This window comes from Hoplias malabaricus, chromosome 4 (genome assembly GCF_029633855.1).
Source record: "Hoplias malabaricus isolate fHopMal1 chromosome 4, fHopMal1.hap1, whole genome shotgun sequence".
In the NCBI taxonomy this organism is placed as follows: Eukaryota; Metazoa; Chordata; class Actinopteri; order Characiformes; family Erythrinidae; genus Hoplias; species Hoplias malabaricus.
In genome coordinates, this window is record NC_089803.1 from 14267863 (window position 1) to 14282332 (window position 14470).

Here is a 14470-nt window from a genome sequence, read left to right on the forward strand (position 1 = left end):
ACAGGTGTGAGTGAGTGGGTGAGTGTGTGACACTGTCCACAGGTGTGAGTGTGAAACGTGGATAGTCTCTTGCACTGCAGACTGCAGAAGGCCTGAATGGCTTGTGGTCTTTGTTGGTGTACACCTTTGTTCATCTCATGTCTCCGTCTGCTGTGTTCTTGGCTCTGTTGCTATGAAGCAGAGCTCCCGGGACCCTGCGTCTGTCAGGTCTAATATCCCTATCGATGACTCACTGCCGGAGAAGATCAGAGACGGAACGGAGGCGGCACCAGTCTGAGGCCGGACGCTGTGCTGAGCCTGGCGCCTTCTGTGGCCTTTGTGGAGGCTATTGTTATTTTCCCAAGCCAACAATAGGTTTCTAAGGTAAACAGACTCCTTAGCGATGGGCAAACAGCAGCGAGGGAGCGGTGGAGCAGGCAGGTGAGGGACGTGGGGCTGAGGGCAGGAGTTCGGATGAGGACACTCGGCTGAATATTCACAGATTTAGTGTCGGGAGTCAGTTGCAGGGATGATATCTTTCTTCTGCAGCAGCACAGAGCACATTCAACCAGCTCAGCTCAACAGCCGCGTTTCTTGACCGATCTCTGCTAGGCAGGACCACCAGAAGACCATCACCCGGGCACAGCTTACGGCTTTATTTATTTACTCTTTTCCCCCAGTGGTCTCATTCCTTCTCTCTCTCTCTCTCTCTGCAGGTGATGGAATAGGTGATGTCTGAGGTCCAGGGTACTGTGGAGTTTTCTGTGGAGCTCCACAAATTTCACAATGTGGATCTCTTCCAGAGAGGGTAAGTTCATGAGCCTTTTATCTGCTGTAGACCTAACTAATGACTGACTGATATGAAGAAGTGCTGTAGTTTTGGACATTTGGTCAAGTGCAGGAAGTATCGTAAACACCAGTCTGAGCTTCTTTCTTTAAAAACAAGTGAGAGGCTTCTACGAGTAAATCATCTGTTGCCAGATTCGGCCTTTATTTCAGGATACTCCTGAACTGCTGCTTTAAATTCACATGGTTGAAATGTGTTGCACATACATCAGATGTGTTACATCAACATAGTCCATGCCCATCGAAACTAGCTGTAAGAGGCCAATTCTGTTGAAGTCACATATTTTCTTCCTGTGTAACTGACTGGGATATTTTAAGCGTGGAAACACAAAACATTCGGGATACGCACGTTCAATTCTCATTAGCTTACAGCTAAACTATGCTTTTTGCTAGCTTCTGTATCCTAAGCTTTTATGCTCACAGTATGAATGGCGTTACATCCGCCCCTCGGTATCCGCAGGGGATTGGTTCCAGGACCCCCCGCTAGTACCAAAATACACAGCTGCTCAATTCCGTTATAGCGCTTTTCCACTGCATGGTAACTACTCTACTCGACTACACTCTCTGATTGGCCCCTGGTTCATTTTTCACTACCACAGCTTACCCCCCAAATGTAGTTGATGATGTCGCAGCCATCACCAACAGGGACAGCAGACTTTAGAAATCACAACAACGGCAGCAGTAACGTTAAGCGGTGTTTGCTCATGGTGTATCGGCGTGTTGTTGTTGTTTGGGACTGAACACAGCTCCTTCATCAGTTCAGACAGATCAGTAGAGGTTGTTCCTTCCTTGTTGCAGCGTCCAGCTCTCGCTGGATTCTTTCATCGGCCACCGATCCACGGAGCGTTTGAACCTCTTCAAAAGACCACGGCGTCATTTTACGAGCTGCCGTCGTGAGTCGGATAAAAACAAACGTGATCTCTGCTGCAGCTGGAGATTTTACAGATGGAGAGTTAGTGCTGGTCGTCTGCAGTGATGACTCTCTCTGGACAGTCAGCGCTCTGCAAGGTTTACACGCCGCGGTTTAGTCCCTACTCGCCTCGCTCTGAACCACGAGTAGAGTTGAGGACAGTGCAGTCCATGCAGTCGAAAAGCACCATATAGATATATATATATATATATATATATATACAGACCCACCCATTGTAGCCTAACTACATAACTACAACTTCATTGGTGTGAATTCAGCACGGCACTTACCACTTGATTGTGTTTGTTATTTGGCCACATATGTACACACATTAATTATGTCATATTTATGTATCATATAAAGTATTACATTAAAATGTAGGCTACTCTGATTACTACACTGACTCCTGGATGGTGTCTGATCATGTCCGATTGCGCAGTCCTATAAAATCACCATGTAAAACAGCCCTCCACTCCTCTCCTCTTCTCCTCCACTCCACCTCTCCTCTTTTCACTGCATTCTTTCTACAGTAGCATCCTCTCCTTCTCTCCCTCTCTCCCTCGGTGTGTCTTCCAAACCCAGACCCTGTTCACATGAGCGCTGTGCATAATATCACACAAGTGACACAAAGTAAAGGTCACACATAATGCTATGCAGCACAATGTGTGTGTGTGTGTGTGTGTGTGTGTTCGCTCAGGGATTAAAACCTGGCAGCTGGATGTGGTCTGACCCAAACACAGGGTCATCAGAAATATGAATTTTATTCTCTCTCTCTCTCTCTCTCTCTCTCTCTCTCTCTCTCGGTCGGTGGACTGTTCTCAGTCCAGACTCTGAGGGGTTTAAACTCCAGCAGCACTGCTGTGTCTGATCCACTCTACACCAGCACCACACACACTAACACACCACCACCACGTCAGTGTCACTGCAGCGCTGAGAATGATCCACCACCACATCACACCTGCTCTGTGGGGGTCCTGAGCGCTGAGGAACAGAGTGAAGAGGGTGTAAGCGTATCCAGATCTCTGTAATGCATATTGTTCTGTACACAGCTGCAGTGTTAGTTCTGATGTGCAAAGTGTGGAGGATCGCATTTCTCAGTGGTGTCGAGTGCAGAGGAAGCACAAACTGATGAAATGAAGAGACAGTGTGGAAATAAATCAATATTTAGACATTTCATGCTGACCGCAACGTAGTCCCAGACAGAGCTGGAGGAAAGCCCTCTGGATAAAGAGTGGTCAGCAACTCATTATCCACACACACACACACACACACACACACACAGGCCTGAGAGCTCTTAGGTAAATCAATGAAAACACAATATATGCAAAACAAGGAAGGCAAAGTGTTAATGGTATGTGTCAGTGCTGTGAAAATAATCATCAGAGAACTACATAGTGTTTACAACAGAGTGCTGCATTGCAGCGGATATATTCTCCCCTTTTTCCCCACCGTGGAACACAGTTCTGTTCTTAAAGCGCAGTTCACCTCGACCCTGAGCGCACAGCAGTGAGGAGCGAGGAGCAGAGGCTCTGGTTTTTAGCCGATTTCACTCACATCTCTTCCTTCTTTGTTCTCGTTTTTTCAGTTTTTACTCAATGCTCTTATTTCTTTCTGTTGTATCTGTGGGTGGCACGGTGGGGCAGCAGGTAGTGTCTCAGTCACACAGCTCCAGGGACCTGGTGACTGTCTGTGAGGAGTGTGGTGTGTTCTCTCTGTGTCTGCGTGGGTTTCCTCTGGGTGACTGTCTGTGAGGAGTGTGGTGTGTTCTCCCTGTGTCTGCGTGGGTTTCCTCCGGGTGACTGTCTGTGAGGAGTGTGGTGTGTTCTCCCTGTGTCTGCGTGGGTTTCCTCCGGGTGACTGTCTGTGAGGAGTGTGGTGTGTTCTCCCTGTGTCCGCGTGGGTTTCCTACGGGTGACTGTGAGAAGTGTGGTGTGTTCTCCCTGTGTCCGCGTGGGTTTCCTCCGGGTGACTGTCTGTGAGGAGTGTGGTGTGTTCTCCCTGTGTCTGCGTGGGTTTCCTCTGGGTGACTGTCTGTGAGGAGTGTGGTGTGTTCTCCCTGTGTCTGCGTGGGTTTCCTCCGGGTGACTGTCTGTGAGGAGTGTGGTGTGTTCTCCCTGTGTCTGCGTGGGTTTCCTCCGGGTGACTGTCTGTGAGGAGTGTGGTGTGTTCTCCCTGTGTCTGTGTGGGTTTCCTCCGGGTGCTCCGGTTTCTCCCACAGTCCAAAAACACACATTGGTAGGTGGATTGGAGACTCCAAAGTGTCCGTAGGTGTGAGTGTGTCAGTGAATGTTTGATTGTGTGTGTTGCCCTGTGAAGGACTGGCGCCCCCTCCAGGGTGTATTCCCACCTTGCGCCCAATGATTCCAGGTAGGCTCTGGACCCACCGCAACCCTGAATTGGATAAGAGTTACAGATAATGAATGAATGTTGTATCTGTTTTGCTGTGTTTAACCGTGTCTTTTGTGGTGTTCATATGTGAAAGGGCCTTTAGGCAGCCCACAGAAAATGGTTTGGGTGGTCTTCTTTCACAGTGTGTGGGTTGGAGGGCTGCAGATCCACACTGTAAGTTGCACATTAAACTGAAGATGATGTCCCCTTTCAAATTGAACTGAGTCATTGAGTGTGTTGAGCCATAGCTGCTGTTCAGCTCTGGGCTGGGGCCTTAATGCTGTTCCAGCTGGTTCTTGGCATTAGCTAAGTGCCTGCTTCTAATTGTCAGTGTGGAAGAGATGTGGAAATTATGCAAACTGTTATATAACTGTGTGTGTTCAACTGTGTCCACAGTGGGTGACGTAGCTGAATCCCTTCGTTAGATGAGGTGTCTGCAAATGTTGGGACATGTGTAGGTTCCCTGGTTATTGTGATAACAAAATACAACGGCAGTGATTGCGTTGTCGACATGGCAACCTCTGGTTCCGATCAATAGCAACGAACAGAAGTGAGATTAGGACAGGAATCCATGATCTGAAATGTGTGGCTGTTTGTCAAGTGCAGTACGACTTGAAAGTTAAAAGCGTGGCCACGTACGTTGTGAAAGTGCAAACTCTTCGCCCTTGCATACAGCAGCCTTAATAATAGCACCTTCTCGGAGTGTAGACGTCCAACCTGGCCACGGTCAGAGCCTCGGGCCCCGAGAGAACAGGCAAAGTGCTTTCACATCAAATCACTTTCACTTCGCAAGCGGAGGTCACCCCTGCACCTTCCTGACCATCTAGCAGCTTCTAATGCGCTCGCTTCAGACAGAACTGCACTGACCAACACTTTTCACGACTCATTTACAGCCCGAGCAGGTACCACAGACAGTTCCGTGGAGATCACAGGGTTTGGTTCTGGTTCCTCGGACACCCGTCAGCGCAGGACAAACGTGCTGTAATATGTATTATTCATTATTTATTTTCCTGTAGGGATTAATAATTCAGCTGCGTTTGTACAGCGCTCTGCTGTTTGCTTCGCCCATGGAGAGGTTCAAGGTCAGTGTCTCGGATTAGGGAACGGTGAGCAGCGTTTATGGTGGATGTGGGTTTGATCTGAGCTGTGGGCTGTAGAAACAGATAAGACACAGCTAAAGAAAGCTACTGTGTAACCCACATTTTAGGCCGTGGTTAAAAGTATATCTGTCTGTTCAGCTGCTCAAAAGTAGGGCTGGTATACCTCACTTTGCAGCGAACTGGTGCTGGTCCAGTTGAAGCAGACTAAACATTGGTAGGGACGCATACAACAGGGGACACAGGAGTTTAAAACTCCAGCAGCCACTGCTGTGTCTGATCCACTCTACACCAGCACAACACACACTAACACACCACGTCAGTGTCACTGCAGCGCTGAGAATGATCCACCACCACATCACACCTGCTCTGTGGGGGTCCTGACCTTTGAAGAATGGGCTGAAAGGGGGTATATAAAGTATGCAGAGCAACAGATGGACTACAGTCTGTAAGGGTAGAACTACAAAGGCTCCTGTGTGGTCTGCGGAGTTGAGAGAATGGACAATACGTGCTTTCAAATACACATTGTATTTGATGTACAAAAGCAAGAATCACTCTGGTAATAACTCCCCTTTTCTCTGATTGGTTACAGGTTCTATCAGGTGAGGGCGGGGCTGAGGGTGTCCCCACGAGTGCCACACAGGCTTATTGTCACCACGCCTGGATACACAGGTAATCACGTGCTCTATCTATGTGTCCGCTGCGTTTTCGTCCGTCCGTCAATCCTCCATCAATACGTCCATTCTCCGTCCCCTACTCATCTGTCTGTACTTCCACCCATTCGTCCAGGAATCTCTCCATCTATGCTTCTATTATTCCGTCTATGAATCATCCGCCCAAGCATCCATCATTCATCCATGTGTTCCACTAAACAGCAGGGTTTCTGTGCTCGGCTTGCTGCCAGACACTCCCGGCTGACCCCCGCGCCCCCTCTCTCCACGCTGCTGCACAGAATTCAAAGCACACCCAGCTATGGACACTGAGGAACAGTAGCCTTTAGTGCTCAGAGAACACTCAGGACCAGTGTCCAGAGCTTTTGGAGTATCCAGATTACTGACCCTGTCCCCACTTCACCCTGTTCCTCAGCGCTCAGGACCCCCCACAGAGCAGGTGTGATGTGGAGGTGGATCATTCTCAGCGCTGCAGTGACACTGCGAGTGGATCAGACACAGCAGTGGCTGCTGGAGTTTAAACGCCTCAGTGTCAATGAGGTACCAGAGGACGACCGTGCGCACTAATACACCACCACCACGTCAGAATGATCCACCACCCCCTGCTCTGTGGGGGTCCTGATCATTGAAGGACAGGTACGCAGAGCAACAGATGGGTTTCGGTTTGTAACAGCACACACACACACACACACCACTGTGGGTCAGGTGTCTTGTTTCAGAGAGACTTGAGCAATGGATAACAGCCAAAAACACAAACAGAGCAGCTTCCCAAACCGGATTCTCAAACATTTAGGCCCATGGCTGCCACAGAATATAACCCTCAGCTCCTTTATAGTATAAGACTAATCATGTTGGAATATATATGTAGATGAAACACGGTAGCTGTTAATGGAGCTGACTGTTACATCCTGTGCTTTATTTTGATAGTTCTGTGATAAAACATGGCTGCTTCAGTTGGGGCATTGAAGTTACTAGAGCTGTGTCAGTCTTTTTCCGCAGTGGTTCGCAAGCTACTTAAGCAGATGGCGTATAAAGCCGTGGTCACACAGGGCTTCACATCCCTGACTGACACTGCTGCTCTGTCTCTGCCTCTCTGACGGTTTCGGTTTCAGTGCTGGAGATATTACAGTATAATTTCATGCGGACTACAAATTACAACACAGCAGGAGTCACACTATACTTCGGTGTTCTGTCGAGTTCGAGTGCTGCCGCGTGGAAACGTGCGCCCGTAGTGTACATAGTGTAGGTTATATGCACGGCAAGAGATATGCACAGTCTAAAGCCCCTTTTGAGTGCAAAGATAAGGTAATCAAAGCTAATCACAGTGATGATACATTGCTTATAAATGTATAATTTTTTGACTTCAGACCAGTTTCAGAGAAGCTGCATCCTACAGGCTACTAACTGTTATTACCAGCAGATTGACCAGAGGAAGACAGGTCCCTCCTTTTAACCCTTGGTTCCTCACAAGGTTTCTTCCTCAGCTGAGGGAGTTTGTCACTTGCCACTGCTGCCTTTGGCCTCGCTCACATGGGGATTTTTTTTACATTTTGACATTTCATGTCAAAACTTTGGGGCGGTACGGTGGTGCAGCAGTTAGAGTTTCAGACACACAATTCCAGGGACCTGGAGGTTGTGGGTTTGAGTCTCACACCGGGTGACTGTCTGTGAGGAGTGTGGTGTGTTCTCTCTGTGTCTGTGTGGGTTTCCTCCGGGTGACTGTCTGTGAGGAGTGTGGTGTGTTCTCCCTGTGTCTGTGTGGGTTTCCTCCGGGTGACTGTCTGTGAGGAGTGTGGTGTGTTCTCTCTGTGTCTCTGTGGGTTTCCTCCGGGTGACTGTCTGTGAGGAGTGTGGTGTGTTCTCCCTGTGTCTGCGTGGGTTTCCTCCGGGTGACTGTCTGTGAGGAGTGTGGTGTGTTCTCTCTGTGTCTGCGTGGGTTTCCTCTGGGTGACTGTCTGTGAGGAGTGTGGTGTGTTCTCCCTGTGTCTGCGTGGGTTTCCTCCGGGTGACTGTCTGTGAGGAGTGTGGTGTGTTCTCCCTGTGCCTGTGTGGGTTTCCTCCGGGTGACTGTCTGTGAGGAGTGTGGTGTGTTCTCCCTGTGTCTGTGTGGGTTTCCTCCGGGTGACTGTCTGTGAGGAGTGTGGTGTGTTCTCCCTGTGTCTGTGTGGGTTTCCTCCGGGTGACTGTCTGTGAGGAGTGTGGTGTGTTCTCCCTGTGTCTGCGTGGGTTTCCTCCGGGTGACTGTCTGTGAGGAGTGTGATGTGTTCTCCCTGTGTCTGTGTGGGTTTCCTCCGGGTGACTGTCTGTGAGGAGTGTGGTGTGTTCTCCCTGTGTCTGCGTGGGTTCCCTCCGGGTGACTGTCTGTGAGGAGTGTGATGTGTTCTCCCTGTGTCTGCGTGGGTTTCCTCCGGGTGACTGTCTGTGAGGAGTGTGGTGTGTTCTCTCTGTGTCTGCGTGGGTTTCCTCCGGGTGACTGTCTGTGAGGAGTGTGGTGTGTTCTCCCTGTGTCTGCGTGGGTTTCCTCCGGGTGACTGTCTGTGAGGAGTGTGGTGTGTTCTCCGTGTCTGCGTGGGTTTCCTCCGGGTGACTGTCTGTGAGGAGTGTGGTGTGTTCTCCCTGTGTCTGCGTGGGTTTCCTCCGGGTGACTGTCTGTGAGGAGTGTGGTGTGTTCTCCCTGTGTCTGCGTGGGTTTCCTCCGGGTTACTGTCTGTGAGGAGTGTGGTGTGTTCTCTCTGTGTCTGTGTGGGTTTCCTCCGGGGGATTGTCTGTGAGGAGTGTGGTGTGTTCTCCCTGTGTCTGTGTGGGTTTCCTCCGGGTGACTGTCTGTGAGGAGTGTGGTGTGTTCTCCCTGTGTCTGCGTGGGTTTCCTCCGGGTGACTGTCTGTGAGGAGTGTGGTGTGTTCTCTCTGTGTCTGCGTGGGTTTCCTCCGGGTGACTGTCTGTGAGGAGTGTGGTGTGTTCTCCCTGTGTCTGCGTGGGTTTCCTCCGGGTGACTGTCTGTGAGGAGTGTGGTGTGTTCTCCCTGTGTCTGCGTGGGTTTCCTCCGGGTGACTGTCTGTGAGGAGTGTGGTGTGTTCTCCCTGTGTCTGCGTGGGTTTCCTCCGGGTGACTGTCTGTGAGGAGTGTGGTGTGTTCTCCCTGTGTCTGCGTGGGTTTCCTCCGGGTGACTGTCTGTGAGGAGTGTGGTGTGTTCTCCCTGTGTCTGCGTGGGTTTCCTCCGGGTGACTGTCTGTGAGGAGTGTGGTGTGTTCTCCCTGTGTCTGCGTGGGTTTCCTCCGGGTGACTGTCTGTGAGGAGTGTGGTGTGTTCTCCCTGTGTCTGCGTGGGTTTCCTCCGGGTTACTGTCTGTGAGGAGTGTGGTGTGTTCTTTCTGTGTCTGTGTGGGTTTCCTCCGGGGGATTGTCTGTGAGGAGTGTGGTGTGTTCTCCCTGTGTCTGTGTGGGTTTCCTACAGGTGACTGTCTGTGAGGAGTGTGGTGTGTTCTCCCTGTGTCTGTGTGGGTTTCCTACAGGTGACTGTCTGTGAGGAGTGTGGTGTGTTCTCTCTGTGTCTGTGTGGGTTTCCTCCGGGTTACTGTCTGTGAGGAGTGTGGTGTGTTCTCCCTGTGTCTGCGTGGGTTTCCTCCGGGTGACTGTCTGTGAGGAGTGTGTAGCCTAAGCCTGGTAGATCTTTTATTTGCTGAGATTTCAAAAGGTAACCTTGTGCCTAAAAAGTTGGTGACCACTGGTCTACAGTTACTATGGGGCCTTATATTTTATTTAAACATGTTGGAGCATTTTCACAGCTCCCTGTGAAGGCTGCAGTGCTCTGAGGCAGATAAGTAGTTATCTGTGTGTGTGTGTGTGTGTGTCCACCAACCCAGACACACTCCACATGTTCCTGGCTCCCTCCGCCTGACACAGGTGGCACATTCTCGGCTGCAAATATGCTCCTGCTTTATTGCATGGACAAACCTGACAATCTCTCTCTCCCTCTCTTTCTCTCTGTCTGTATCACACTCATGCAGGCGCGCGCGCGCACACACACACACACACACACACACACACACACACACACACACACTCTGTCTCTGATAAGGTCCCCTGTATTTTCGGCTCTCTGCTGGTTATTATTACACCTGGAAGAGGTGTGTTTGCGAGGGCAGAAATGAGCAGGTTTGAGAGACACAGGAATTCAGTTTTCAGTCAGGTCTGCATTGCAGCAGCTGCAGGCTAAAGAAAATACGAGAAAAAGAGAAAGAAAGAAGGGATGAGAGGAAAGAGCCAAACGGAAATGAACTGTGTAGTGTGGATGTGTAAATCTGTGACCTCACAATGCTTCTTTAGACATATAAACCATACAGCAGTCCGGTGTTGATCAGAGGAAGACGGGGTCTCTTTGGAGTTGTGGGCTTTGTCCACACGTACACAGGTATTTTTAAAAACAACTTTATAGTGTGTTTTGGCTTTTCGCCCACTTGTAAACCGCAGTCGAAGTCAATAAAAATGGCCCTTTCAGAGACTCTGTCCAGACTGGATATATTCAGAACCTTTTTGAGTTTTTCATGATCACTGTCTTTTATGCGAGAGCACAAAAACCACACTAAATCGAGCTAGTCAGACTCAACGAGAGCAGAGAATCAAGAAAACAGAGCGAAAACAGCAACAGCGAGAGCAGAAAAACAAGCACTTCCTGTAGCTCCGCGCTCTCGTTTCACTGTTTTCAGTGCGCGCTCTAGTTTTTTCTTTGCTTCTGAAATTTGCGCTCACTTCTCAAAGGTCTGCTGACTCCTAGTGATGGCACTCTTGAATCTGAAGATTGAAGGCATTCACACACAATTCTCTCATGTTAAATACCTCATAAAGCAAGCCCTCATGAGCCTCGCCTATGGAAAAAAACAGGCAATGGGTGCTCCGGTTTCCTCCCACAGTCCAAAAACACACGTTGGTAGGTGGATTGGTGACTCAAAAGTGTCCGTAGGTGTGAGTGTGTGAGTGAATGAGTGTGTGTTGCCCTGTGAAGGACTGGCGTCCCCTCCAGGGTGTATTCCCGCATTGCGCCCAGTGATTCCAGGTAGGCCCTGGACCCACCGCGACCCTGAACTGGATAAGGGTTACAGATAATGAATGAATGAATGAATAATTACATCACAAGAAGTGCCAACCTGCAACAGTGTGAATGTAATTACAACAGTGTAGTTTTCCCATTGCGCCTCATCAAGGGGAGTTATGAGTGTATTCTAAACATATTTTTAATATATGACTGTTGTATGTGTTGTAACAGAATATATTATTCATCCATTAAAGTTTTCTGCCAAATCAACCCAAATCAACAATGAGGTATTGAAGACGTGGGGTTTGTTTTATTTAAACAACAAATACATGGTTGTAATTCGCCCAAACACGGTTTTAAAAGTCTGTTCGCGAGATACACAAAGCACTTTGAGGTTTTGGCCACCAGATGTGCACTCATGTGCACTGTGTCACTAAGCTTTGTGTAATTAACCATTTAGTGCCATCACTAGGAGTCGGTTACCGGGTCTTGAATCTGTGACGTATTTCCTGTTAAAACCGAGAAGTGAGCGCACTGAAAACAGTGAAACGAGAGCGCGGAGCTACAGAAAGCGGCACAGCGCTTGTTTTTCTGCTCTCGCTGTTGCTGTTTTCGCTCTGTTTTCTTGATTCTCTGCTCTCGTTGAGTCTGACTTGCTCGATTGAGTGTCGTTTTTGCGCTCTCGCCTAAAAGACAGTGATCTCACTCCATAGTTTGTGGCTTGTAATATGAAGTGTGCACTGTCGTGTACTTTGTTGGTGCCCCTGTCTCCTTTGTTTTCATGAGCTCATCATGTGCATCGCTGGACCAAGACAACGTACAGCTGGGTTTAACTTCGCTAAGAGAATTTGTATAAATGCTTACACATAAATGTACAGTTACTCTTATAAAATAATGAAGAGCGTGGACTACAGAGGTCACTGCTACTTCCAAGCACTCCATACTCTACGTACAGACCACGCCCCCCCCAAAAAAATGGTGTTTCAAAAGACCCGTGTAGGACCAGGTCTCAGCTTTCCTCAAGGTTTCTTTCTCGTTCTCTGACACCACCAGCAAAAAGAAATAAAACTTGCGCTAAGAACGAACCTGAATTCAATCGAACTGAATGATTCCATTGAATTATTTTGACACCCAGTTACTAAAAATATCCACAAAAACCAAATGAACTACTGAAAAACAGGCATCAAAACCATCTTGTTTAGTCATTGCCTGTTCCCATCCTTCTCCTCGGAGAGCAGTGCCAGTCCTGCCAAAATACTGACAACACAGCGAAACCTTGGACAGTGTCCCCACTTGGGAGCCTCCTCTTTTTTTGCTGATGTAAATGTTTGAAAACAATCTGTTTTATTTGGCTCTCAAGTGGAATGAAACTGGCCTGTTATTTTTATTCTCATTTAAACAATTTTCAACACCACAATAATTTTGTTTGAGAAGAGACGTCTACAGCCGATCAGACACAGTCTCCTCCAGAGCATCCAGCGGTTTCAAACTGCAACCAGTACAGATTGATACACGCAAATTCTTCAGTGTTAGTGGAGGACCGGGGGAACCAGTAGAACCCCCCACAATTTAGTTTCATTGTATTATTTCATTGGATTATACAGCATTAAACACGTCTGTTTAAGTCCCACTTCTCTACGCCAATAATGTTCAACATGTACCTGCATCTACGCCTCAACGCCTCAAACACAAATGTTGACCTTACCTGACCTTTTTATTTAATTCATGTATTTGTTTATATTTTTACACTGGCATGGAAATGTAAAAAATAAAACTAACAGCTTTATTATTATTCATTCATTCATTCGTTCATTCATTCATGTTCAGGGTCGCGTTGGGTCCAGAGCCTACCTGAAATCATTGGGCGCAAGGCGGGAATACACCCTGGAGGGGGCGCCAGTCCTTCACAGGGCAACACACACATTCACTCACTCACACACTCACACCTACGGACACTTTGGAGTCGCCAATCCACCTACCAACGTGTGTTTTTGGACTGTGGGAGGAAACCGGAGCACCCGGAGGAAACCCACGCAGACACAGGGAGAACACAAAAACTCCTCACAGACAGTCACCCGGAGGAAACCCACACAGACACAGGGAGAACACACCACACTCCTCACAGACAGTCACCCGGAGGAAACCCACGCAGACACAGGGAGAACACACCACACTCCTCACAGACAGTCACCTGGAGGAAACCCACGCAGACACAGGGAGAACACACCACACTCCTCACAGACAGTCACCCGGAAGAAACCCACGCAGACACAGGGAGAACACACCACACTCCTCACAGACAGTCACCCGGAGGAAACCCACGCAGACACAGAGAGAACACACCTCACTCCTCACAGACAGTCTCCCGGAGGAAACTCACGCAGACACAGGGAGAACACACCACACTCCTCACAGACAGTCACCCGGAGGAAACCCACGCAGACACAGAGAGAACACACCACACTCCTCACAGACAGTCACCCGGAAGAAACCCACGCAGACACAGGGAGAACACACCACACTCCTCACAGACAGTCACCCGGAGGAAACCCACGCAGACACAGAGAGAACACACCTCACTCCTCACAGACAGTCACCCGGAGGAAACCCACGCAGACACAGAGAGAACACACCACACTCCTCACAGACAGTCACCCGGAGGAAACCCACACAGACACAGAGAGAACACACCACACTCCTCACAGACAGTCACCCGGAGGAAACCCACGCAGACACAGAGAGAACACACCACACTCCTCACAGACAGTCTCCCGGAGGAAACTCACGCAGACACAGGGAGAACACACCACACTCCTCACAGACAGTCACCGTAGAAAACCCACGCAGACACAGGGAGAACACACCACACTCCTCACAGACAGTCACCCGGAGGAAACCCACGCAGACACAGAGAGAACACACCACACTCCTCACATACAGTCACCCGGAGGAAACCCACGCAGACACAGGGAGAACACACCACACTCCTCACAGACAGTCACCCGGAGGAAACCCACACAGACACAGGGAGAACACACCACACTCCTCACAGACATTCACCCGGAGGAAACCCACACAGACACAGGGAGAACACACCAACTCCTCACAGACAGTCACCCAGAGTGGGACTTGAACCCACAACCTCCAGGCCCCTGCAACTGTGTGACTGCGACACTAACCTATTATTATTATTATACAACACAATATCTCACACACACAGCCACAAGCCTAAATCTTAAAGTGCTACAGCCACAACATCCTAATCACGACAGATGCAGTTGTGTCCCCAGTGTCCTCTTTTTTAAAAACCCCTGTATGTTACCGCGAGCCTGAACTGGATAAGCGGTTACAGATAATAAATGAATGAATGAATGAATGAATGTTGTATGCTCTGCTGCCACATTGGGAGAGCCTGTTAGCTACTCCACCCTGATAACTGTCAGCGTCCATCACTGTCTTCTCCCCTGTGAGTGGGGGAACCTGCTTTCTGATAGAGCACATTTGACAGCGCCCACATTCTGTCCACACACTGCCACATGGACACAGTG

General features: G+C 49.1%; 1 protein-coding gene across 2 annotated transcripts in view; it reads left to right on the plus strand.

Annotated features, from left to right (window-relative positions):
- fam135b (family with sequence similarity 135 member B) overlaps nucleotides 1-14470 on the plus strand; it is a 100467-nt gene that overhangs the window by 39295 nt on the left and 46702 nt on the right. For both annotated transcript variants that reach the window (XM_066669236.1, XM_066669235.1), the window contains 2 exons: nucleotides 696-787; nucleotides 5813-5892. In XM_066669236.1, the coding sequence (XP_066525333.1) occupies nucleotides 711-787; nucleotides 5813-5892 (157 nt within the window). In that variant the 5' untranslated portion in view covers nucleotides 696-710. The remainder of the gene's footprint in view (nucleotides 1-695; nucleotides 788-5812; nucleotides 5893-14470) is intronic.